At 44.8% G+C, this 26,101-nt stretch overlaps 1 protein-coding gene across 2 annotated transcripts in view; it reads left to right on the top strand.

Moving 5' to 3' along the window:
* Nucleotides 1–360: 360 nt before the first annotated feature.
* Nucleotides 361–26,101, top strand: part of PLD5 (phospholipase D family member 5) — a 391,790-nt gene continuing 366,049 nt past the window's right edge. The window contains exon 1 of one of the 2 annotated variants that reach the window (XM_047705556.1): nucleotides 361–629. In XM_047705556.1, coding sequence (XP_047561512.1) covers nucleotides 441–629 — 189 coding nt within the window. In that variant the 5' untranslated portion in view covers nucleotides 361–440. The remainder of the gene's footprint in view (nucleotides 630–26,101) is intronic. The other variant, XM_047705558.1, reaches the window with a different exon arrangement.

Here is a 26,101-nt window from a genome sequence, read left to right as displayed (position 1 = left end):
GCGGCGGGCGGCGCGGCTCCTCACTGCACCAACCTGCGGGCTCGGGCTGGCTGCGGGCCGCGGCCCCTCCCACCCGCACCCCACCCGCGCCGCCGCCGCCCCGGGCCGGCCCAGTCCCCGCCGCTGCCGCAAGGAGCTGGCGTGCGGGGCGCCCCGCTCCGACCGCAGCCGGCGGGGGCGTCGCGGCCACCGCGGCGTGCACCCGGGGCTCCGGCTTCCCCCGACCCCGCTCCCCTCCCTCTCTCCCTGCGTCCCTCTCGCCCCCGCCCCTTTCTCCCACCTCCCCCACCCCCTCCCTCCGCCCGCCGCGCTCCTCCCGCCCGGCAGCGCGCTCGGCTCCTCGCGCCCCCCGCGCCCGCTCGCTCCTCCTCCAGCCCCGGCCCGGCCTCCCGCGCGCCCTCCAGCCCGCTGCGCGCCGGCCGCCGCCTGGTCATGTCAGGATGGAGATCCGGCAGCACGAGTGGCTCTCGGCCTCCCCCCACGAGGGCTTCGAGCAGATGAGGCTCAAAAGCCGCCCCAAGGAGCCCTCGCCGAGCCTGACCCGCGTGGGCGCGAACTTCTACAGCAGCGTCAAGCAGCAGGACTACAGCGCCAGCGTCTGGCTCCGGAGGAAAGACAAGCTGGAGCACGTAAGAGCGGCGCGCTCCCCGGGGCCTCGGCCCGGCACCTGCCCCGGAGGTGGCCGGAGCGCGCGCGGGGCGGCGGGGCCGGGCGCGGGGGACCCGGCAGGTGGCGCGACTCGGGGACGGGGCGGCCGCGTCCTCCTTCCGCCCGGGGCCTCTGTTCTGCACTTTCTTGCCGGGAAGGACCGGGCTGCGGGGAGGAGAGGGGAGGGGAGGTGCCTTTCCTGGTACTGCCTGCCCCCCCCCCCCCGCCCCGCGCACCTCGACCTCCCCCACGGGCTTTTTTCAGGGTTCGTGGGCACCGCGTTCTCGGCGCGCCTCTGCGGGGTGAACGAGAAGGGGAACTGCCCCAGCGGGGCTCGGAGGAACGCGGCGTCGCACGGTGGTGCGCTCTAGAGGGGCCAGACGGTCTTTGGGGCTGTGTTACTTCGTCCAGAAACTACCCTCTGGCTAGTCCGCGCGGGAGGCGCCGCGGGCGACTCCGCCTGGGTCCGCGCACGAGCCGGGAGAGTTTTCTGCAACCCGTGCTCCGGGATGAGCAGCTGGCGATCCTTGCTTGAGCCCAACTAGGGAGAGCTGTGCGCGTTGCGAGGAGGAGAAAGGCGAGCGGCCCGCCCAGCTCCGAGGGAACCGCCGCCCCGCAGGGTGGGAGCTGGCGAGCCGGGACCTCCGCTCCGCAGAGTGCGCGCCTCGCGGGCAGCGTCCCAGGCGCCGGAGCTGAGCCCCTGGGGCTCGCCGTTCTGGAAGGGGAAAGTCCCTCTAAAGAGACGTTTAGTGGATCCCCAGTTTCCACCCTGACCCGTCAGCCTCTTCTTAAACCAGATGTTAAAATGAAACTAAGAATTATCTCAGGAGTGCAGCCCAGCTAGGCAGGGAGAGGATGCTGTTTCTTCCCGCGAGCTGCATAGTCCAAATCGAGGCCGTTAATGGAATGTGGAGGTTTCCTTGCATTTGGGTCACATCTCCAATTATGACAGAAAGATAAGAAGGAGAACTTCGTAAACTCACACATCTTCTGCCGCCCCACCGACCTCACTCACATCTGCACCGCCACCGCCCCCCCCCCCCCCCCAAGCGCTTCTCCTCTTCCCCTGGGTTTTGCAGCAACATCAAGCTTCCCAAGAAGCAGCGTGCAAAGGAGTGTTTCTCCCACAGTCTGAAAGGAAGGTCTGTGCCTTTTCTCTGAGGGCCTGATTAAGTCCCTTGAAAGCTGGAGTTTAAAGCTTCGAGTTAGGGAACAGGCTGTCTTGGGTGTAGAGAACCATTTCCGGGTATCAGAAGGATGTCTCAGATCCTTACCGCCATGGAAGTAGCTGATTCTAGGAGAACAAGTTGTCTGAAAGGCAGCAGAATCCACTTAAACATGCAAGTTCCGGAATTAGCATAGGGGACTGGTGGTTAATAGTTTCAAGAGCACCTTCCTGGAGTTTGGCTCTAGAAGCTGTGTCTGATGTCAGTACCAGGGAAACTGGTCCCGTCTTAGAGCAGTGGGAGAATAATCTCCCTTTCCCTGAATATGTGTTCATTTGCACCTCATGCTTTTGGCTGCTCTGTTACTTTTCTTCTCCAAGTGGAAACCAGTAGTGCACCCTTTTCTAGGTCTCCCCAAGTCCTAGACACTGCACAGCTTTGACTTCAATGCGTCCTCACTTTCACCTTTCCACTGAATTTCAAGGCCTGCTGGGGTGGGCCATGACAGCCTCACGGTTCTGGGTGAGTGTTGGATGCCTCTCCTGAGGCTTATAGACCAAGAAAGGGAAAGTCTGCTTGTTTAGAGGCTCCTGAGGTCTTGTGCTTTCTTCTTCATTCAGATGCTACTAAAGAGAGCATTGCATTAAAAAAAAAAAAAAAAAGAAAAAAAAGTCACCTCATTTGTTATTTAATCAACACAGCATTTTTGTTTGCTCTCTCAAATACATTTCATGAGACAGGTACTCTGCTTCTCATGGTTTTCTCTGTATCTGCTTTCAGTTAGAAAGGGGGCATTTTGCTTCCAGTGAAATTTTTTGAGACATTCTCTTGCTCCTTTGGAGCATCTACGTTTTAAAGGAAAAATAGTATTTCTGAAAGTACAATGAAAAAATTAAATGAGCATAAAAATATAAATTTTATCTGAAGTCAAGCTTGGGGTATTTATAATAGATATCAGATGTTGGGGTACACCACATTTCAGGTAGTTTGATGTGAATTTCTGGTTAGATAGTTGAAATTTAAAAACCTGTAACACATGGAACCTAGTATATTTTTGCCATGCAAAGCTGAAAACGTGATGTTGACTTTATTATACATGGCGTGCTGAACCTATGTGGCACCACAGAGATTAGAATGAGTGTTGAGTGTCATATGAAATTCAAAGGTGATATAGGGTAGTTGAAAAAAATCCCTTTGATCTGTCTAATCAAATGGAGGGCCACCATTTTTATTAGGTTAAAAAAATGAGTAATTATGATGGAGATCATATGCATGCAAATGGCCTACTTTCTTTTGCCGGTTTTTAAAAAAACAATCTAGAATTAAGGGCATAAGTAAGTTACGGCTTCAGGTGACACACATACTCAGTCATCACAATAACGGAATTCCCTGGAATGAAATGTGGTGGTGTGTGGACTCTGTCCAGACTTCAGAGGCATTGCTCAGTCTGAGAGTCAATAACACGATGTAAAGTGACAGCGAAGGAATATACTTCCACCCACTTAGCTAAAAGTGACGATAATTTATCTCTCCTTCTCTGGTTTAAAGGCTACAGAAGTGATCCCCGGGCTGTACAAGTGAAAGTGACAAGAATTGGTCAAGGATAGGTCAGAGCCCATCTTTGAATCTGTTTCCTGTCACTTGTTGGTCAGTACTTAAGATGAATGCCCATTAAGAAATAAATCCACACGAGGGAATTCTCGCGTCCTTAAGTCATGATGAGAAGCTACAAAGGTTTGGTACTGTGAATTCGGCACTTTGAACTCTGAATTTCCACTTGGAAATTTCAGGAAAAAGTAAAATTGCTGGCCATGGGTAGACTGTCTTCTCATTAGCTACAAATAGTGCTCTTGGTTCTTAGAAACCTTTCCTCCTTATTCTGACTCACTGTGCCCATGGCTGTGGACGATAAACAGTGGAAGTCTCGGTTTGGAAGGTTCTGGAAACAATGGACGTCTTATATTCTGTTAGATCCTCTGTTACTTACTGTGTAACGTAAAAGTGAAGCATTATGGCCTAGCAAAGCAAGAAGAGCAGGGGGCTCTTCCTTCAACCCCCTGACCCACCCCTGTTCTGTCAGCCCTCCCTGGGGCTGGGTCACTTAAGAGAAACCATGTAATACGATTTAACTGTCATCCCACAGGAGACTGTAGCATCAGTTAAGCTGGTCTCACGGTTCATGGTGACATTATGCCCTGTTTGCATTTTTTTTTTTTTGTACAAAGTAAGAGAGTTGCTGAGGCTACTCTGCTCAGTTGCTTGGTTTTATGCCGGTCGTGTGTGTAGAAGTTTCCTGATGCCACTTACGGAGCTAGGGAAGGCCTTATTTTCCCTTGTGCTTACTCAGCTAGCTCTTGTCTAAGTGTGGTTAAGAGTGGGGCTCTGGTGAGACAGACCACCATCTCTTATTAATTCTGTGATCTCAGGCAAAGGATTCAGAGTCACCAGGAGGCACCTTCATATTCCTCCTTAAAGGAGACACAGGCTTGCTGGGATGATCCAGAGAGACTGTCCTTCTGTCCGTCGCAGAGACGCACAGCCCTTGACGATGTTGGGGGCGCCACACTGCAAAATAGTATTTCCCCTCCCACATTTCATCTGTGCGGGGTGCAGGTTCTCAGTCCGTTCAGACTGCTGTAACCAAATCCCGGAGATTGAGGGTCTTGTAAACACCCAACAGGGCTTTCTCACCACTCCAGAGATCTCGGATGAAGTCCAAGATCAAGGCTCCCGCCCATGCAGGGGCTATCGAGGGGTGCTTCCTGTTTCCTAGATGGCTCTTTTGCTCTCCCTCTCAGGGTAGAAAGGGGGAGGGAGCTCTCTGGAGATTCTGTAATAAGGCTATTCTCCTCTTGATGAGGATTCCAGCTTCATGACCTAATCACCTCCTAGAGAGCCCACCTGCAAATGCCTAGCCTGCAGGGGGGATGAGGTTCAATGTATGATGTTTGTATGAACACAACCACGCAGTCTACAGCAGCGGGGGAGTTTCCTTCTGGGAGTTGCCCGGCCGGCCGGAAGCTCCATCCCGAAGCATGTTGTCAAGGCAGCTAAAGGGAAGATGGTAAATCATGTCAAGTCTCTCAGTGTTTCCACCCAGAAGGGAAACATCCATTTGGCTCCTATTTATTGACCAAAGACAGTTTCGAGGCCAAGGCTTGCTTCTGAGGAGGTGTGGAAGGGGGACCTGACAGAGACCCAGAAGAAGGGGAAAGAGGACACCCATGACCACCTTCTCAGCGTGACCACAACACATAAAGCACTTAGCACCGTGTGTGGCTTTGTTACGTGTTCTACTCGCGGTACCTAGAGATGCAGTTGCTTCTTAGATATTAGCTAGCGCTCTGGCTGAGCCCTTACACTCCCCCCAGAGAGCTTCGGATGTTGCATTTGAGATCGGCCTGCCTGCGACGTAGGCCTGGACCCAGAGTATGTGGGTCCTTTGGCCGGCAAGGGCAGCTCACACTCCCAGGCATGTCATGCTGCATCTGCCTGGCTTCTAGTCTGTTCTCTGGGACCCCGATTGTGCCCTCCCCAGCCATTCAGAGCCTGTCGCTTCTTGTTCCCACTCTGCAGGCTCTGCTAGCTGAGATGGGCTCCTTGCCCCGTCCCCAACCCTTGTTTTCCATCCCAGCTCAGTGCTAGTGGAATTGAATGGAGCAATATTTCATTTATCTGCATAATGGCTCAGAAAGTCTGTTTAAGATGGGAAGAGAAAGCAGAGGAGAGAATTTGTAAAGAGTAGAAGATAGAATCCTTAATGTTCATACTTGTAGAGAACCTTAATGTCTTGCTTGGTTTAGGTGAGTGCGTCCCTTAAAAAAACTTGTCTCCTCTAAGTGTGACTATGCACCTGCTTAAATGCATTGTATGTTACCGCTGAGTAGTAAACAAACACCCAGGGCGCACTTGCCTCCTGGAATAAATTATTCACATGATGAGCAAATAATAATGGATTGGAGCAGATCTGCTCACTATGTTGTAGGCTTGTATTACGTAATGCCATTTGTGTCCCACGGAACAAATTTGTGAAAGTCTCATTTATGCCCCACAGAGCAGATCAGTAAAGCACCAAAGACAGTTCAACCTAAGGGAATGAATCTTTAAGGTGTTCCATTAAAAATCAAATGAACAAACGGAAAAGATTCTTTCCTAACTTTACGTATTATTGTTCAATCTCTGTGTTACAGGATGATTTTAGTTTGACGCGTGTTTAAGAACATTTACCAGGATGATTTCCTGTGATTCGAGGTGGGACAGACAAAGCCCCACCTGAGGCGGGATTCTGTCATCGGTCAAGGAATAGAAATTTAGATGTCTCTGCAGTGTGTTCTAATGGACCTCATGTTGTATGCATTACCCAGGTAGCAAATATTAATTCCACTAATGGACTTCGCTCACTGCGGGTTGACATTTCAGTTTATATTGAAGAACCTTTGATTCTTTGAACTCTGTGGGGTGTCTCACTGACTTATTTTGAGGTCGTCTTCGGCTATGACCTATCACATGTGATACATTTAATTGGAGAAGCTCAAGATGATTGGACTTAAGGTTTCTGTTTCCTCCCTTCTTCCGAATAATAGCCATATACCAATTTCTGGCCAGTTTCTCTAGAAGTTTTTACCTCTCTTGGCAGACTTCTGCGTCTGTCTCGGGTTTTACTCTGTGTCACAGATTTCAGTTCTTCTATTTTAGCTCCAAAGATCAAGAAATGTGAGGGAGCTTTTGCGATGTTTTTATATGAATCGACTGATAACGGGGCATGATCAGGCAAAGGTATGCTCGTTGCTAAGATATCCGCCCAGGAATGGTGCTCCGGGTGCATATACTGCAGACCGTGAAGTTACTAAATTGTCTTAAGATTCACACCCACACGGATTGTATTGCAAGAGCTTAGAATACAACAATGAATGTTCAGGAACAGTTGAAATGCCAAAATGTGACTGTTCAGAGATAGACTTTTTATTTTTTTTTAAACCAAAAAAACCCCACCAAAAACCATTTTTATTTTTTTCACAAACAGAAAAACATGAGCCCAATTTTTAAAATCACAGAAAAAGCCTTTAAGCAGAGCTTATGGGGGAAAAAACAATAAAGAACACGGCACCTTTCCTAGGTAGAATTAATCACCTCGTAAAATCTCACTGCTGTCTAACACATAAAGTGGGCCCAAGTCGAACAGCCTGACCTGGTACCGTGGGACCGGATGTCATGGCCATTGGCTGATAAATATGGTTCTTTATTCCCTAAAGCAGACAGGGAGCCTTGTGACTATACTCTTTCTCTGACTTACGGAGGATTGTGCTCCTGCCCTTAAGTTCGTAGGTCTGATCCAGCAACACCAGAAGGAGTGAGCTTGGGAGGCTGGGACTCGGCAATAGGTTCTTACTGCAGGTGACTTTTTTTTTTTTAATGATTTTATTTATTTATTTGAGAAAGAGAGAGAGCACGTGTGTGGGAGGAGGGCAGGGGCAGAGGACGAAAGAAAATCTTTTTTTTTTTTTTTAAAGATTTTATTTATTTATTTGACAGAGAGAGATCACAAGTAGGCAGAGAGGCAGGCAGAGAGAGGAGGAAGCAGGCTCCCTGCTGAGCAGAGAGCCCAACACGGGGGCTCAATCCCAGGACCCTGGGATCATGACCTGAGCTGAAGGCAGAGGCTTAACCCACTGAGTCACCCAGGTACCCCAAGAAAGAAAATCTTAAGCAGACTTGGGCCCAGTTGGGGCCGTGTCTCAGGACCCTGAGATCATGACCTGAGCAGAAACCAAGAGTCTGATGCTTAATCAGCTGTGCCACTGAGGCATACCTCGCAGGCACCTTTTATGTGGAAGACACTTTAGGAGATTCCGAGGACTTTCATGTAACAAGCATTTATACAACATGTGCTATGTTCCAAGTGGTGGAGGATATATACAAAGACTTAGAGCAGGGTCCCTCCCTCAAGATGTTCACGGCTTTATAAATACAGTTATCACATGATCACAGTGTTACGAATAACGCTGGAAAATACAAAGTAGCACGAGAACACTGCCTTTGAAGGACTTGTTTAGACAAGGATAAAATACTGTTAAAAATAGGTAATGTCACATAAAATGATGATGTATTATAACAAACTCGTTTATTTCAGTAATGCAAAGTTGCTACAAAATTTGAAAATCAATTGACGTAATTTATCACATTAAAAGAATGATAGAGTAAACCCAAGTGATTATTCCAACAGATGAAGAAAAAGCATTTGATAAAATTCTATACCTGAGTGTGACAAAATTCTCAACAAAGTGGACATAAAAAGAAATTTTATTGTTCTGATACAGGCTTTAAGAAAAAAAAAACCTCACAGTTAATGGTGAGATGTTGAAAAATTATTTGCACAGATTGTAAGTAGAATGGAGATATCCACTTATCATGACTTATACTCAGCATTGTACAGGAGGTTTTAGCCAATGCAAGAAAGCAAGAAAAAGGAATATATAAAGATTGAAAAGGAGGAAATAAAATTGTCATTCTTAGCAATTGACTTGCGTATGAACGTTTGAAACCCAAATACACCACTGATATACCTAATGAATTAATAATGTCCCTGGATTTATTACAGCCACTCCCTACAAGGTCAATATGCAAAATCAAATTAGAAAAAAGTTATTCCAATGCAAAATTAAAGATCTTTACCATTTACATTAGCATATAAATAACAGCTACTTAAGGAAACAGGGAAGATTTCTTTTTAATTCTCCACGGACTGTGCCAGAGCCAGAGTGCAGATAGAATTCAGTTAAATCCCAGCAAGTTTGTGTGTGTAAATCTGTTGAAAATGATTCTAAAAATTATGTGAAAATACCAATGACCAAGAATAGCCTGCATAATCTTGATGAAGAAGAATGAAGTTAGAAGAATGTTTCTATATATTAAAACTTATTATAAACTAGATTAATACAAGCAATGTGGTACTGGTGCAGGGATAAACAAGTAGATCAGTTGACGGAATAGAGAATGCAGAAAGAGACCTGTGTATATACTTTGTTATTGACAGGTACTTGATATATGACAAAAGTGGTGGGCACAGAAGCGTAGTGGGAAAAAGATGGTCTTTTAAAAAATGGTTCTTGGTCAGTCGTACATCAGAATGAAAAATGGATCTTGACTTCTCTTTAATGCCATACACAAAAATCAGTTTAATATAGGTTATAAATCTAATTTAGAAATGGAAACAATGAGGCTTCTAGAAAATAATATAATAAAAAAAATCTTCATCAACTTGGACTAGAGAAAAACATTCCTAAGCAATTTTAATAGTTCCAATCTAGTGTTTATTAATAAACTGGACCAGAGTAAAATTAAATAATTTTGACAGCAAAAGATTCCATTAAGAGAATAAAAAGGCAAGTCACAAAACAGGATATATTTCCAACACACACTCTGACAAGGAGTTTGTATCCAGAATGTATAAAAAGCATCTACAAATCAATAGCAGTGGACGGCCCCCATAAGTGAGCAAGACATTTAAACAAGAACTTCACAGGAACATAGCCAAGCCATCGAATGTATAAGGTGCTTGACGGCATCAGTCCTCAAGGAAGTAAACAGTTAAAATGATACTTTACTATATAGCCACAAGAATGGCTGAAATTAAAATGACAGATAATAACAAGTGTTGATTAAAATGAGGAACAACTGTAACTCTCAGAACTTCTACTAGGACTGTATACCTGTATATGGGATAATGTAGATGACTCTTTCAGACATAGTAATAAGTGAAGGAAGTCAGAGACTGTTCCTGTTCATGTGAAAAAACAGGCAAAGCTAAGTGATGAGTATAGTGATTACCTTTGCAGGTAAGATGGGAACTAGGGAGGCTCTTGGCCTGGGGCTAATAGTGTTCTGTCTCTTTTTTTTAGGCTATGGTTACAAAGTAACAGTTACTGAACTATACACTGAGGATGTCTGGGTGGCTCAGTTTGTTAAGCAGTTGCTTTTGGCTTAGGTCATGATCCTAGGGTCCTGGGATCAAGCCCCGCATCGAGCTCCTTGATCAGTGGGGAGCCTGCTTCTTCCTCTGCCTACCTCTCCCCCTGCTTGTGCTCTCTCTCTCTCTCTGTCAAATCAATAAATAAAATCTTAAAAAAACCAAAAACTATACCCTGAAGATTTATACACCTCATGTCTATCATTATTTCCATGATAGTTTATTTTTTAAAAGTAAAACGTATACAGCGCCCTCCCCTTTGCTTACTGCTTATTTCTGGCTGTTCCTTCTCAGACTTGCTTCTCCTGTTCTAGTCTCTTTAGTCCATGGACCTTGGGCCGTGATGCCCTCTGTCACTGTTGTGTTCACGTGGCTGACTGGTACTTGGCACCTCGCTGGGACTGGCTTCTTGGGTCCTGAAGAGGCCGGGCTTCATTCTGCACACAAAGGGAAGATGTTTGAATGCAGCAAGCCCACCTTGCAGGAAACCCGCTCTGTTGACGAACGAGAGCCTGCAATTGGGGAAACCCGCGTTAGTCTCTCCTAGCGGTAGAGGTGGGAAGTAACGAAAGAATGTGGTAGAAGCCGAAAAATTGAGGAGGGGAAGATGCGAGAAGTGTTGTGAGATAGGAGTTGGCTGGGACTTGGTGCTTGGTTGAATGTGAGGAGCCCGGGCAAGCTCATCCATTCAGCAAAACTTTGTTGAATGCCAGGGATGTCCCCGTAATTGAGATTGGCACGGTGGGTACAGGGATGAGCAAGGAAAATTCCAAAAACTCCTTGAGAGTTGGAATTCTGCCCTGTTCATCATTGTATCTTGGCCTAATTTCTTGTTATTATCTTGATCCATATTATCAGTATTCTTAGGAGCATAATTCACAGACATTGCAGTTCTGCTGTCTGCAAGGAACTGAGCCCCAGGCTTGGGAAGGTTCAAACGCGCATGTTTGGACCTTTGACCTCAGATTATTTATGGTTTAGCCCTCCAGAGCTCAATTCAGGAGCTCCTAGGTGGCTCAGTCAGTTAAGTGTCCAACTCTTTTTTTTTTTTAAGATTTTATTTATTTATTTGAGAGAGAGGGAGAAGATAGAGACAGAGAGCTGTGGAGGGGGAACAGAAGGAAAGGGAGAAGCAGATTCCACCCTGACAGCAGAGCCTGACGTGGGGCTCCATCTTGCAACCTTGAGATCACAGCCTGAGCTGAAATCAAGAGTCGGACGCTCAACTGACTGAGCCACCCAGGTGCCCCCAGCGTCCAACTCTTGATTTTGGCTCGGACCATGATCTCATGGGTTGTGGGATCGAGCCCTGTGTGGGGATCCGTACTCAGCTTAGAGTCTGCTTGAAGATTCTCTCCCTCTGCCCCTCCCTGCTCCTCTCCCAAATCAGTCAGTCAATCTTTAAAAAAGAAAAAAAAAAAAGGAACTCAAAAACAGTCACCTCTAAACCCGAGTCCTCATTAGGTGCCCCTCGTGGATGCAGGCATTGTGAGTAGGTGTCTGTTTTATAGCACTGAAAATGCTATTTTTTTAAAAAATTACTGATTGTCTATTTTTTGCCTTCAGTGGAAAGTTTGAGGACAATATGGGTGTCTTATTCATGATAACACACCCTTAATGCCCAACACAGTGCTTGATGGACATCTAGTATTTATTGACTATTGAAAGAGAGAAATGAATGAATGAATGAATGAATGAATGAATGAATGAATGAATATGTGCTTAGGGAGGCAGGATCTGCACAGGTATTGAAGGAATGTGGTGGCATATGCTACTTGCCAGATAAGTAGAACAGACTCGAAATGCAATGAGAAGTCAATGAAAACTGACTTGAGGTAAGACGGAGAAGCCAATAGACGAGTCTCCCTCTACCCCAACCACAGGTTGAAGCTCCATTGACTTCTTTTAAGACTGGAAAATGGTGGTTTCCCATTCACTTCATTGACCTCTTTCAATGTGTAATGCTGTTGTTTACGATGAATTTTGTTTTGGTTTTCATTTCTATGGAACTTAGTTTTAATGAGTCAAGAGGAGAACATTAACTTTTGAATTTTCTCCAAGTACTTTGGTCTGACCTGCTGCCTTGCTGAAATCCTCTGGATCATTATTTAGCCTTTGCTTGCTCTATCTTGAGCAGCAACTGTAGGACACTCGGCAGCAAGGAATGTGTCAAAACTGCCAAAACGCCCCAAAACACCCACCACTCTTGATTGTTAAGAATCTCTGCTCTAACTTCCTGACTTGTATGGTTTCCAAACTTTTTCTCATTTTCTACTTTAATCCATGACAAACTTTTTCTCATTGTCTGCTTTAATCCATGACACGTACACACATTGCTCAAAGCCCGTCCTATATGATTTCTAATACATCTTTTTTTTAAAATAAACTTTCATTTTGGAATAACTCTGGATTTGTGGAAGAGTTATAAAGATATAGTAAAGGCATTTCCTATGATGCATGTCTCGCCCAGTTTCAGTTTTCCCTCAATCTTAAATTCCAAACTCTAGACTTCAGTAGAATTTTTGATAGAATTTTTGTGTTCCAGGACACAATCCAAGATAACCCATTGCATTTAGTTGTCATGTGTCCTTAGTCAGCCTCTGGTCTGTGACAGCATCTCAGGCTTTCCTCATTTTTCATCACCTTGACAGTTTTGGTTTTTTTTTAAGCTTTACCGAGGTATAATTGACTACTAAATTGTAAGATACTTCAAGTGAACATTATGCTAATTTGATATATATACATTGTGAAAGGATTTCCACCATCAAGTTAATGAAAACATCCAGTGCCTCACATATTTATCTTTCTCTCTCTGTGTGAGAACATTTAAGTTCTACTGTCTTGGCAAGTTTTAATTACGTAACGATGTTATCAGCTGTAGTCACCTTGTCATACCTAAGATGCTCAGACCTTATTCTTATTGATGAAAGTTTGTACCGTTTTACCAACCTCTCCCTGTTTGCCCCCGACCCCCAACCCTGGCAGAAGACCACTTTTTTGCCCCCTGTTACCATGAGTTAGACTCTTTTTCTTTTTTTTTCTTTTCTTTTTTCTTCTTTTTTTAGATTTCACATATAAAGTATTTGTCATTCTCTGTCTGGCTTTTTCACTTAGTATAATGCCTTCTAGGTCCATCCATGTGTTTACAAATGGCATGATTTCCTTTTTTCTCATCACATCTTGTTTATTCATGCATTGATAGAAACAGATGATTTCGAAATCTTGGCTCTTGCGAATAATCGTGTAGTGAACATGGGAAGGCAGAGATCTCTTTGATATCCTGTTTTCATTTCCTTTGGGTATATACTCAGAAGTGGGATTTGCTGGGTCATATGGTAGTTCTATTTTTATTTTTTTGAGGAACCTCTGTACTGTTTTACACAGTGCTACACTGATTTACATCCCTACCACTGGTGCACAGAAGTTCTGTTTCATCTACATCCTTGCTAACACATGTTATCTCTTTCTTTTTGGCGATATCCATTCTCACAGGTGTGAGGTGATATCACAGTTGTGGTTTTGATTTACATTTCTCTGATGATTAGTGATGTTGGGCAACTTTTCACATATCTGTTGGCCATTTAGTTGGATTTTTTTTCTTTTTCTTTTTTGCTGTTGAGTTGTATGTGTTCTTTATATATTTAGAGTATTAACCTCTTATCAGATATGTGATTTGCAAATATTTTCTCCCGTATGGTAGGTTGCCTTTTCATTCTTGATGGCTTCCTTTGCTGTGCAGAAGCTTTTTATTTTGATGTTGTCTGCTTGTTTATTATTGTTTCTGTTGCATTTGCTTTTGGTGTCAAATCCAAGAAGTCATTGCCAAGACGGATGTCAAAGGATTATCTTCTATGTATTCTTCTAAGAGCTTGGTTTCAGCTCTTAAATTCAAACCTTTTGATTTGGGTGGTATGATGTGAGATAGAGATTCAGTCTAAATCTTTTGCCCATGGCTCTCCAGTTCTCCCAACACTGTTTATTGTAAGGACTGTCCTTTCCCCACCATATATTCTTCACTCCTTTGTTGCAAATTAGTTGACCATTTTTGTATGGGTTAATTTTTAGGGTCTCTCTTTTGTTCCACCAGTCTCTGTGTCTGTTTTTATGACAATAGTATATTGTTTTGATTACTGAATCTTTGTGATTTAGCTTGAAATCGGGAAGCATGATGCCTCCAACTTTTTTCTTCTTTCTTAAGATTGCTTTGGCTATTCAGGGTCCTCTAGTTTCATACATATTTTAGGATTATATTTTCTATTTCTGTGAAAAATATCATTGGAATTTTAATAGTAATTGTATCGAATCTATTGATTGCTTTTGGTAATATGGGCATTGTAACAATATTATTCTTCCAATCCATGAGCCTGGAATGTCTTTCCGTTTATTTGTGTCTTCTGCAGTTTCTTTCATCAATGTCTTGTAGTGTTCAGTATACAAATGTTTCATTTCTTTGGTTAAGTTTTCTCCTGAGCATTTTGTTCTTTTTCATGCAATTGCAAATGGGATTTTTTTTCTTAACTTCTCTGATAGCTTGATTTTAGTTTATAGAAATGGAACTGATTTTTTTTTTTTAATTTTTGTTTTAAAGATTTATTTATTTATTTGACAGACAGAGATCACAAGTAGGCAGAAAAACAGGCAGAGAGGGGTGGGGGGGAAGCAGGCTCCCCGCTGAGGAGAGAGCCTGATGTGGGGCTCGATCCCAGGACCCTGGGATCATGACCCGAGCCGAAGGCAGAGGTTTTAACCCACTGAGCCACCCAGGCGCCCCAGAAATGGAACTGATTTTTGCACATTGACTTTGTATCCTTCTAATTTACTATATTTGCTGATTAGAACTAGCAGTTTTTTGGTGGGTTCTTTGGGATTTTCTCTGTATAATATCATGTTATCTGCAAAGAGAGACTGTTTTATTTCTTTGTTTTTGATTTGAATGTCTTTTATTTATTTTTCTTCCCTAACTACTCTTGTTAGGACTTCCAATACTGTGTTGAATAAAAGTGGTGAGAGTGGGCATCTTTATCTTCTTTCTTCCTGACCTCAGAGGGAGAACTTTCAGCTTTCACATTGAGTATGATGTTAGCTGTCCTCTTGCCATTTATAGCTTTTATTGTGTTGAGAATCATTCTTCCTATGCCCAGTGTGTTCAGAGTTTTTATCATGAATGGATGTTGAATTTTGCCAGATGACTTTTCTGTATATATTGAGATGATTATATGGTTTTTAAAAAAGATTTTTTTTTATTAATTAGAGAGAGAGAATGAGAGAACACGAGCCAGAGGGGGAGGGGAAGAGTGAGAGGAGGAAGCAGACTTCCTGCAAAGCAGGGAGCCAGAGATCATGACCTGAGCCAAAGGCAGATGCTTAACCATGTGAGCCACTCAGGTGCCCTGATCATATAGCTTTTTGTCTTTCATTTTGTTAATGTGGTGTATCATATTGCTTGTGGCTGTTGATTCATCCTTGCATCCTGGGAATAAATCCCATTTGATCACGATGATTGGTCCTATTAAGGTATTGCTGAATTCAGTTTGCTAATGATTTGTTGAGGATTTTTCATCTGTGTTCATCTGAGATACTGGCATGTAATTTTCTTTTCTTGTAGCATCCCTGTCTGATTTTAGTGTTAGGGTAATGCTGACCTCATATATTGAGTTTTGAAATGTCTTCTCCTCTTCTGTTTTTTGGAAGAGTTTGGGAAGGGTCGATACTGATTCTTCTTTAAATGTTTGGTAGAATTCACCAGTGAAGCCATCGGGTCCTGGACTCTTATTTGTCAGGAGGTTTTTCATTACTGATTCAACCTCCTTACTAGTAATCAGTCTGTTCAGCTTATCAATTTTTTCATAAGAGTCTCCGTAGGTTGTGTGTTTCTAGGAATTTATCCATTTCTAGATGATTGTCCAATTTGTTGATACAGGTATCACCTGCTGTTGATAAGTTCTTGTTACTCCACTTCACTTTGACAAATGGCCTACAATAGTACTTTTTTCACCAACTGGAAGGAATTCGAACAGGAGTTTCGCCCTTCTGAAAAAAGACAAAGAAAAAAGACAAGGAGAAACGCCTTCAGCATTCATTTTGCATTGAGCCCTTGTAGAAACGGTGCGCACTCCAAGCGGTGAACATGGCGCCACCTAGCTCCTTCCTCATGAACTGCACCCGGCCTCTCCCATTAAGCTGCAGTAGCTTTGAAGGGTGTCTGTGAGCGTCTGTACGCATCTGATTTATCTTGATGTATTTTGTGCATCCATTAGCAAGACGGTATCGGAAAAGTCTAACGTTAATTTTTGGGTCTGGGAATACTCAAAAAAAGTTTTTATATAAATTAATGACAGTTGCTTCTTTATTCCATCTAGATTTATGAAAGATTTCATAGGAACCCTCAGTTCTGAGTATCAGGCAAAATGTGTATAATTGTTCATAGTGGCCTCCTATGATCCTTTGTATTTACATGGTATCAGTTGTAACATCTCCTCTTTCATTTCTAATTTTATTTATTTGAGTCTCTCCCTCTTTTTATTGTCTGTCTAAAGTGTGGCTAAAGGTTACGTATTTTGTTTCTCTTTTGAAAACAGCTCTTAAGTTTTCTTGATCATTTAGATCCTCTTAGTTTCTTTCATTTATTTCTGCCCTGATCTTTGTTATTTCCTTCCTTATACTAACTCTGGGTTTAGTTTATGCTTCTTTTTCTGGTTCCTAGAGGTGTACAGTTAGATTGTTTATATGAACTCTTTCTTGTTTCCTAATGTAGGTGTTTATCTCTATGAACTTCCCTCCTAGAACTGCTTTTGCTGCATCCCATAAGCTTTGTTATGCTGGGTTTCCATTTCCATTTGTCTACAGTTATTTTATTTTACCACAAAGGTGGTACCCACCCACCTCCCAGGTGTGCAGAGAGGATTCCAGTAAGACCCTAGATGTATGACAGAAGAGATGCCTGATCCTCAGGCTGTACTTTTAAGATCTGCAGATCGGTCTTTTTTGTAAAGACTGGGAAATAGGTATTTCTGTCTGCTGCCTGTGCTCTGAAACTCAGGGGTGTTGGGGGGAGTGAACCATGGTAGGTCCTCATGGGCTTGTTAAGAACTATTTCTTTGTTTGCCATAGCCTTGTGGCCTCAGGAGTGCAAGCCTCATTGGCTTTCAGAGCTAGGTGTTTTGGGGGCCTGTCCCTCCGGGGCAGTGATTGGAAGTTGGGGTGTTAGATGTTGGCTCCAAACCTTGCTCCTCAGGAAGAAGCTGAGAGTCCTGCATTCCCTCCTCATTGTTCAGTGCTGTGCCCCTGGGGGGTTTTATGGCAGGAGTGTGTCTCCGCCTTTCCCACCATTTCATGTAAGTTTTTTCTCTTTTGCCCAATGTGTGGTGGTTGCTGAGCTCATGCCTGGATTTCCATCAAAGGGAATTACTTCATGTGTAGCTGGAGGTTGGTATGTCGTGGAGGAGGTGAGTTCGGGAAGCTCCTATGTCAGGACCCTGGATCAGAACCCATGACCTTGACGGATGTAAAGAGTACCTGTCAGGTGTTCTGTAGACTGTCCCTTTCTTTGGGTGTGTCTGACATTTTTCATGATGAGACTGATTACGGGTTGGGGGAAAGAGTGTCACAGAGGTGAAGTTTTCATCCACATGACTTGCTGTTAATCTTGATCACTTGGCTCAAGGAGAGTTTGCCAGCTTTGTTTACTGTAAAGTTATTGTCTTTCTTTTTCCATACATTAATTTGTAAGTTGGGCATTAAGTCTGAAATCCCCACACTCAACAACTCCTGGACTGGGGAGTAGCCACATTTATTGTGTGGCGTTTTTCTTTTTCTTTAAAGATTTTATTTATTTATTTGGGAGAGAGAGTGAGTGAGAGAGAGTGAGCATGAGAGGGCGAAGGTCAGAGGGACAAGCAGACTCCCCGCTGAGCAGGGAGTAGATGTGGAACTGGATCCCGGAACTCCAGGATCATGACCTGAACTGAAGGCAGTCGCTCAACCAGCTAAGCCACCCAGGGTGGTACCCTGTGTGGCATTTTTCAATTAGGAACATGTAACCCTTCTCCCGCCAGATTTACTGTTCAATCACTTATTTCTCTCAGCAGATCTCTTGGCTATTTATTTTACACCGTTGGCATTTTCTGTCGTTTGATTTGTTCCTTTAGTTACTCCCACTTTGGGTGCTGGGAGCTCTTTCAGGCTTCTCTTGTCTCCCTCGGACATACCCTCATCTTCAGATGTCCTGAGCACCTCTTACTCTTTGGTGGTACAGAGGGCTCCGGGCTTGTCTGGTTTTATTATTTTTTTTTCTTGCCTCTTCCTTATGTAGTCTCAAGGTGTTCTTTCATATGTGTAGTTAAAAAGGAGATGTTTCATTTCCATGCCCAGAGGTCCAATAAGAGAAATAGTTTCATTTATCCAGTGAAAGTTTGGTGCATGTATTTTGATAAAGGGGAACATCTTCATTTGTCAAACTCTTGACATGCTTTTATTGATAACTCCATCCCATTAACTCTCATTCAGTGATGGAAAGAAGTTGACCAAGGATGACAGGGCGTGCTGAGTGGTACCGGGACTATCTGTCTTACCCAGACATGGGGGAATGTGTGTGTCATACTTTCCTTTTTTCCAGTGCTGGTGGACTGTTTTTGGAGAATCCGGTTCTGGGCGTGAATAACTCCTTTCCCGTCCTCTGGTTTCCCATTGGGTGTTATTTTCAACCCCTTTATTCATGTTAAGAACACCTGGCCCGTGTGTGGAAAAGGGAAGCCTTCTGTTGTCATGCTTTTCTCTTTTCAGAGCCAAGAGTGGCCTCTGAGATTTCAAATCCCCTTGGAAAACTCAGTTGGAAATTTTTGAGCCCAGCTCACTTATCCCAAGAAAACATCCCCAAGCAGAACCAAGAGGAGATGGGTAGAAAGAGAAGACAGGCATTGGAGCACTTGGGGATAGAATGTTCCAGAGTGCACACAAATCAAGTGGGAAGAATGCACATGTGTCTTGGGAGTCTCCCATCTCCGACTTCTGGCTGCTTCGTCCCTCCACCCCGACTCCGTCTGCACCCCCTGCCACCACCAGCAAGCCACCCGGTAGCACCAGCTTCCCTGTCCTTATGAATTCCTCATTAGACCACAAACGTGGGCATACTGGGTGCTTATTCCTAATGACATCCCTAAAAACCAGAAAAATGAAATGAACTGTAGGATGCTTGTAGCTTTTCTCACTGTAGGAAATACCAAATATGTGGAATAAAGATGAGTAGGGCTTTGCTCTAAGGGGCTTGCGAAAAGGATGTCTTACTGTCACTCTTTTTTCTTGAACAAAATCAAAGATGCATGGGGAGCCCATGTATGCTCTGAGTGTACAGGAGGCAGAGGGAAAAGCAGGTGCCCCAAAGCTCTGTGGGGTAGTCGCAATAGGTCTGGTGAGGACCGGTGTTAATACTGGAGAGCATCAGCCACGAGAAGCATCTTGGGAGGCACTCAGAAGAGACAAGTCCTTGCCCTCCATGACTTACTGTAGTTACCTTTCCTATTGGGTAACTTTCTTCCATTTGGACACATCACTTTACTTGATTTTTATATTGGGTTTAGAACATGGTTGACCCTTGAACAGCATGGATTTGAGGTACGTGGGTTCACTTCTCTATGGGTTTTTCCTGATAAATATGATACAGAAACATATTTTCTCCTTCTGTTGATCTTCTAATGTGTGTGTGTATATGACACAGATAACATATAAAACATGTGTTGGTCGGCTGTTGATGTTATCAGTAAGGCCTCTAGTCAACCGTGGGCCATGAGTAGTTCAGTTTTGGGGGAAGTGAAAGTTCCGCATGGATTTTCGACTGCTTGGGGGTTGGTGCCCCAACCCCTGCGTTGTTCAAGGATCAACTGCAACTCTCACAGGATTGGTATTGAGCTCCTGGAAGGAAGCTTGGTGTGCTTGGGTAAAATATGACTGTGTAGAAGGCATTCAGGCAAAAAGGTTTGTACTCTGGGTGAAGAAAGGCATTCACTTCAGTCTCTTGTCTCTTTCCTCTCTTTAAATGTTGGAAAGCTTCTAGAAGGCACCAAGCGTGGTAGAAAGCTTGCTAGTGTGGTAGATTTTAAAGCCTCTGGGTTTCTGATACAGCTCCAGGCACTTCCAGCAAGGCTCCAGGTGACACACTGGGTCATTTTCATTTGCTCAGAGAAGAAAAGGTTTGTGACAATGGACATGTATCTCGTCCTCTTTTGTCCATATATTTCTTTTGCCTGCTATTGGTGACAAACTGTCTGGATAAAATTGCTAAGCAGCAATAAAAAATGGATTTCAAAAATTCTTTATTGATCAAATCACCAAAAAGGAAAGTTTTATATCTTTCATGGAGGGAGGACGATGACTCCTCCTATCTGTGTATGACGTTTAATTCCTGCCAAAACAGGGCCAGCACCTAGCCTCATGTTGGTTCTGACTCTCTGGCTTGCAGTTTGCCACATGAAAACATGAGAAGATAAATAAGCTTTAGGATAACACTGGTGGGTGGTTGTGCTAATAATCCAGAAAGACATTTCCTTTTCAGCATGACGTTGAGAATTGTGTTGTTTTAGCAAATGACTTATATGTAGGAGGAGAGTTAATATCTGTGTAATTCCAAGATTAGCCATCCAGTCCGAGTAGGGTATTAGGTGGGCGGATTTTTCAGGGCATTAACAATTATTTCTCTGACTTCGGGTGGTTATCAGTGTGGTATAGATGAGTCAACATCTTGTTCTCTGTCAGCCATCTCTGAGGTGAGGGGAGATGCATTCGAGCACAGAGAGGGTTCCTAGTGCGGCACCTTCCAGAGAAGAGTGGCAGGTCCCAGCGTAGCCACCATGGAACATGGGGGCTGGGAGGCCAACTAGCCCCACTGACTTCCACACAATTAGCCACAACTCTGATCTGAGCCTCAGAAGGGTCTAAGTTATTACATTAAATTAAATTTTAGAGTCACTGGTGAAAAATATAGACCGAATACATTAAATCCCTTAAATGCCAAAGGCCTGCTTCTTATAGCTTGTCTTCACCAGAAACAAAATTTTGAGTCTTAAGATAATGTTGTGATCAGGGTCCAGAGAATTTCTAGATGTTAGCTTTCCCTAGAGATGGCTCTTCTTCAGCTGCGGTGAGATAATGAACACCGGGGGTGGTCTCTTATGTCTACAAAATGGCACCCTTGCCAAGGGTACCCACTGCCCCCAGAATGCTGGGTTCACCTCCCACCCTTGGCAGGGTGCCCATTGCTTCTGAGCTACTGAGGATGGGGGCCCCCACTGAGGTCACCTTTGCTGCTGTGCTGTGGCTCTGCTGCCATCAGAGAAAATTCCAGAAGCTGAATCTGGGGCTGGCTCTGAGGCTTCTGGCACGGCCTTCATAATGGACCTTCCCCCTTGAAGCTGAACTGTGGCTGCTCCAAAGCCACTCTTAAACTGGGCAGAATCTCTTCTCCCTGCTCTTGTGCTCCATGCCGACCTCTGGTTTCAGAGAAGTACTGCCTTGTGCTTCCCACACCTGCAAGATTTTCTATGGAGGATCAACGTTGCTGCCCACCCCCCGCCGCCCCTCCCCCCTTCCTAGGACATGATGAGGGCAGAGCTTCCAGACAGCCAAGGAGCAAGAAATACGTCTTTCTCACAGGTGCCCCTTCCCCCAGTGCCTGGAGCATATCCTGATTTCTTCTTCTCTCTCCTAGATGAATTCCTTCCTGGGAAGCTCACTGGCCTCCCACTTCAGCCCTTAGTCCTTCCTGAGAACGCAACCCCCAAAGCCCCTCGTGCCTCTTTGGGCCAAGTTCATCTGCCTCCTTGTGGGTAGATCGTTGTGGGCGGCCACGCGGAGGGCTCAGTAAAGCGAGAGCGAGCAGGGTCCCACGGTCCTCACACCCAGGCTTTTCCAAAGGGAGCGCAGAGAGCGTCTAATGCAGACTTAAGGCCCTGCGCAGTGTGGAGGAGAGGCTCATTCACTTGCCAGAGAAAACCGTCGAACCACCGGAGAGCCTTCCTAGAGTTAAAGTTCTCAGTGTAGACACGGGCCCATGTGAGTCACTTAGCAGGTGATTGTGACTTGCTCCGGACTTTATTTTTGTATGAACGGGATGAATAGCCTTTCCCATGAGCCCTTGAGGGGAAAAAAAAAGGGAACTTTTGTCTTGTCTCAGGCAAGGGCTGTAGATTTGCTTTCCGCTCATCGTTTTTTATTAAAGCCTCTTTTCATTTCCGACTCCTACACTGGGGCTTGCGCGTTTATTGTGCCATCGGTCTGTTCCGAGGTGCTGGGCACAGAAGCGTGAGAAAAGTAACGATCTCCCGGCAGACTCGTTGGTTGAGTGAGCCCCGCGGGAGCCCGCAAAACACCCACACCCATGGGCCCTGCATCCGGACCTCTGACAATGCTGTGTGCAGTTCGCAGCTCCGATGGTAGGTCTCCCTTTCTCTGGTTCATCATCTGGAACCACAAGATCCACAGACATGATGCTCCAGAACTTTCCGTGATGTCTGTGGGATGCAAGAAAATCCTAAATGTACGAAGAAAACGTGCCCTCTGCAGCAACCTTAGCAATGCATCCTTAGGGGCGCCTGGGTGGCTCAGTGGGTTAAAGCCTCTGCCTTTGGCTCGGGTCATGTTCCCACGGTCCTGGGATCGAGCCCCACATCGGGCTCTCTGCTCCGCGGGAAGCCGGCTTCCCCCTCTCTGTCTCTGCCTGCCTCTCTGCCTACTTGTGATCTGTCAAATAAATAAATAAATCTTAAAAAAAAAAAATGCATCCTTATCCAGAAAGCTCCTCCGCCTTTCCTTAAAGCTTATTACAAGTGAACCCATTTCCCCGTTGTTCTGTCTTTCTTAGGACAGAATAAAAAGCCTAAATTCGCTCAGTAGTTTTGTTTTGTTCAAGGGCAAATAGCTTCAGAACATCTGTTTACTTTCATATTAAAAGTTCTCTAAATTTTAGGTCCTATGTATTACTCTGTATTTCAGCAGACTTATGATTTATAAGACAATTTTTTAAATTCAGAATTAGGAAAACCGGTTTTGAAAAAGAGTCCGTATGAAAATTACAACATAAGGGGGCGCCTGGGTGGCTCAGTGGGTTGAGCCGCTGCCTTCGGCTCAGGTCATGATCTCGGAGTCCTGGGATCGAGCCCCGCATCCGGCTCTCTGCTCTCTCGGGGAGCCTTCTTCCTCCTCTCTCTCTGCCTGCCTCTCTGCCTGCTTGTGATCTCTCTGTCAAAAAAAAAAAAAAAAAAATAAAAATAAAGTAGAAAATTACAACATAAGGAAAATCATATTTCACTTTGTGGAGGGAAACGCCTCCCCCCCCCCAGAATTCAAATGGGCTTTTTCAGAGATAAAATTCTCGAAAGAGGAAAACAATGAACATAGATGCTAAAAAGTAAATGTAAGCTCTAGACTTGTTTCCAGGGCGGGAGCTGAGAACTTATTTGTAGATATTAGGGTATCAGATGTGCTTTTATGGATGGAGGCAGTGATGGTAAGAACACACCATGTCGTTAACCGCCAACAGTTAAAGAATCCGTTTTCCAGATATGAAAGTGAGTGGAAGCGTTTCCTTGCTCTATTCCAGAACAGCAAACCTCTCTGGGTCTCCGGGATCGCAGAGCCCAGAGTTTGGCTTCCCATGCATGTTGGGAGTTGAATAGGCTCTTGAGTGAGACTAGTTAACAGCCATGTTTGCTCAGTTTTTACTAAGAGAAGCCCCCCAATAAATAAATTGGAGACACAAAGCTGCTCCTGACGGAACTTTAAGGACTGGGGGCGCTGAAGACAATACTTTTTTTTTTTTTTATATATTTTATTTATTTATTTGACAGACCGAGATCACAAGTAGGCAGAGAGGCAGACAGAGAGAGAGAGGGGGAAGCAGGTTCCCCGCTGAGCAGAGAGCCCGATGCGGGGCTCGATCCCAGGACCCTGGGATCATGACCGGAGCTGAAGGCAGAGGCTTTAAACCTGCTGAGCCACCCAGGCGCCCCAAGACAATACATTTTCGAGAGGGAGCTAAGCACGCACCTTTTCTTTAAGTTGGCTGGACTTGCCTCTCCTCCCCACATCGGCATATTTAACTTCTGTTTACCCCGTATCTGAAAGGGCTGCATAAAATGACCGCCTGCAGTTCTGTTTTATGGGAGAAGGAGTGGCAAGCAGGTCACATTTTTAAAAACAGCACAAAACTAGAACACACCAGTGTTTATGTAGTCTGTATCACTTCCGGCGAATTCAGCCTTATGTAAGAGAATAACCCCTCGGGATATCTTCAGGAGTGATATATTACCGTCCGTGAACAAGTGGAAACAATTTTCCTCATATGAATACATTCAGCCGCTCAGTAACCTGATGAAGGTCCCCAAGGCTCTGTCACCTTTTCTGCTCTGCATCTCCAGCCTCTGTCTCAGGCTCTAAAATGCCATCAACAATAGTCCGGGCATCCTGTCCTCCTAGGATTCAGGGGCCAGAAGAGAGCACTGGCCCACCTGTCCCTTCTTAAGAGCAGCAGAATACTTCTCGAAAGCCTTTTCCCTGTTAGACCTCCCAATGTGTCACCTTGGCAGGGGGGGTTCCACGGGGCCATTCCTAAACCAGGATCTGGGAATTAACCGTCCCCCCCGCCCCCACTGAGGATGGATGAGTGGGAGCACATGCCCGCTTTTTCTACCTCTGAGCTCAAACCTGGAAGCCGCGTCTAAAGTGGTGTGGGAGTGGGAGTGATTACTACCCCCAGCCCCTTATCCTGCATCTTCTGTATGTACCTCTCCCCCTTCGGGATGTTTGCAGAAGCTAGGAGATACGCACGCACACACCCACAAATGCAGTTACAGGGGACTGACTTGGTGAATCTACATTTTCCTGAGACTTACGTAATTAAGAAGCGCAAGAAGGGTTACTGTCTATTTCATGGTGTCGCGTGTCCTGTACACTCGAGTTATTTGAAAATGAGCAGTCTCAGTGACTGTACCGCAAATAGGTATGTGATTACATAGTTCTGTTCTGTTCCTGTTCTGCGTAACCGGGTCTCTACTAAAATCAGGGGTTCCATGATTTCCTTAAAGGCGGCAGTGAGTGCTTGGCTGTGGATTAACCCATCAGGAGATAGTCTTGGATCACTCACCATTGGCTCTCCTGGGTAGCCTCGTAGACAGTGACCACCAACTCTGCAGATCCAGGAACTAGCAAGAGTTTGAGGGGAAAGCGAACATTACATTTTGTGCATGTTAAACTGGACATTCTTGTAAAGGTGGAGATGTCTGCCAGACAGTTCGATGTGTGTGTGAGATCCAGGGGGACATGTGGGTTGGAGATGGACTCAGGATTCAGAAGGTGGGAGCTAAAAATCACGGGCGTAGGTGAGGTTAGCGAGTCAACTCTTCTTTAACATCTTAGACTATTTCCAGGTTTCTGTCCTATCCCCCTTTTTGTAGGAGATCTTGCAAGTTAATACATCTTTTTTTTAAAAGCACTTCTCCTCCTCCTCCACCTTTTCTTCTTCTTCTTCTTCTACCACCCCTTCCTCCTCCTTCTCTTTTTCCTCCTCCTCCTCTTCATTCTCCTTCCTCTTCCTCTTTCTTCTTCTTGTAGGCTCCATGTCTACCCTAACATTGAGCCCAACGTGGGGCTTGAACTTATGACCCTGAGTTCAAGGCCAGAACTGAGATCAAGAGTCAGACATTCAACCCCAGAGTTAATACATCTTAATTGTAGATTGAACAAATGGGAATTAGGAAAGTAAATCTCTTTAATGTCTTTTCTTAGCTATTTTTGGCATTCCAAAGCTCAAAAGAACTAAATACTAATAGGATTTTTCCTTGCTTCATTTCTCAGCCTTTCCTATTTATGAATTCCAACCAGAGGTCCTCAGTCCCAAGACAAATGCAAATGGATTTGCCTCTAATTCTTTTTATTAACATGGATGATTAAGAATTTACAGTGTTTGTATCAATGGAGCAGGCTGATATCTGCCCTAGAGTAGACAGCACTACAAATATGGCAGTGCTAAAGAGGGAAGAGAACAAGGGTTACATGAAAGGTAGTGGGGTTGATAAAAAATTGTGGTTATTACTGTTTCCACTAGGGCACAGAGAAGTGTGCAGGTACACTCAGACATATTCCTGTCCAGCTCCTTTGTCCTGTGCTCCTTTGTTGGTTTGAGATTTCTGAGAGAGCTGGCAGCTGAGTGAGACTTCCGGAAGTACAAGACATACTGTGGTGTACATTTTGATCCCTTAGTGATCGATTTCTTCAATTCTCTTGCAATTCTGCCATTGCCGTAGTGAAGGGGAATCTCACTTCGGTGCTAGAGAGC

This window comes from Lutra lutra, chromosome 15 (assembly GCF_902655055.1).
Source record: "Lutra lutra chromosome 15, mLutLut1.2, whole genome shotgun sequence".
Taxonomy (NCBI): domain Eukaryota; kingdom Metazoa; phylum Chordata; class Mammalia; order Carnivora; family Mustelidae; genus Lutra; species Lutra lutra.
This window is presented reverse-complemented; position numbering and strand designations above follow the sequence as displayed.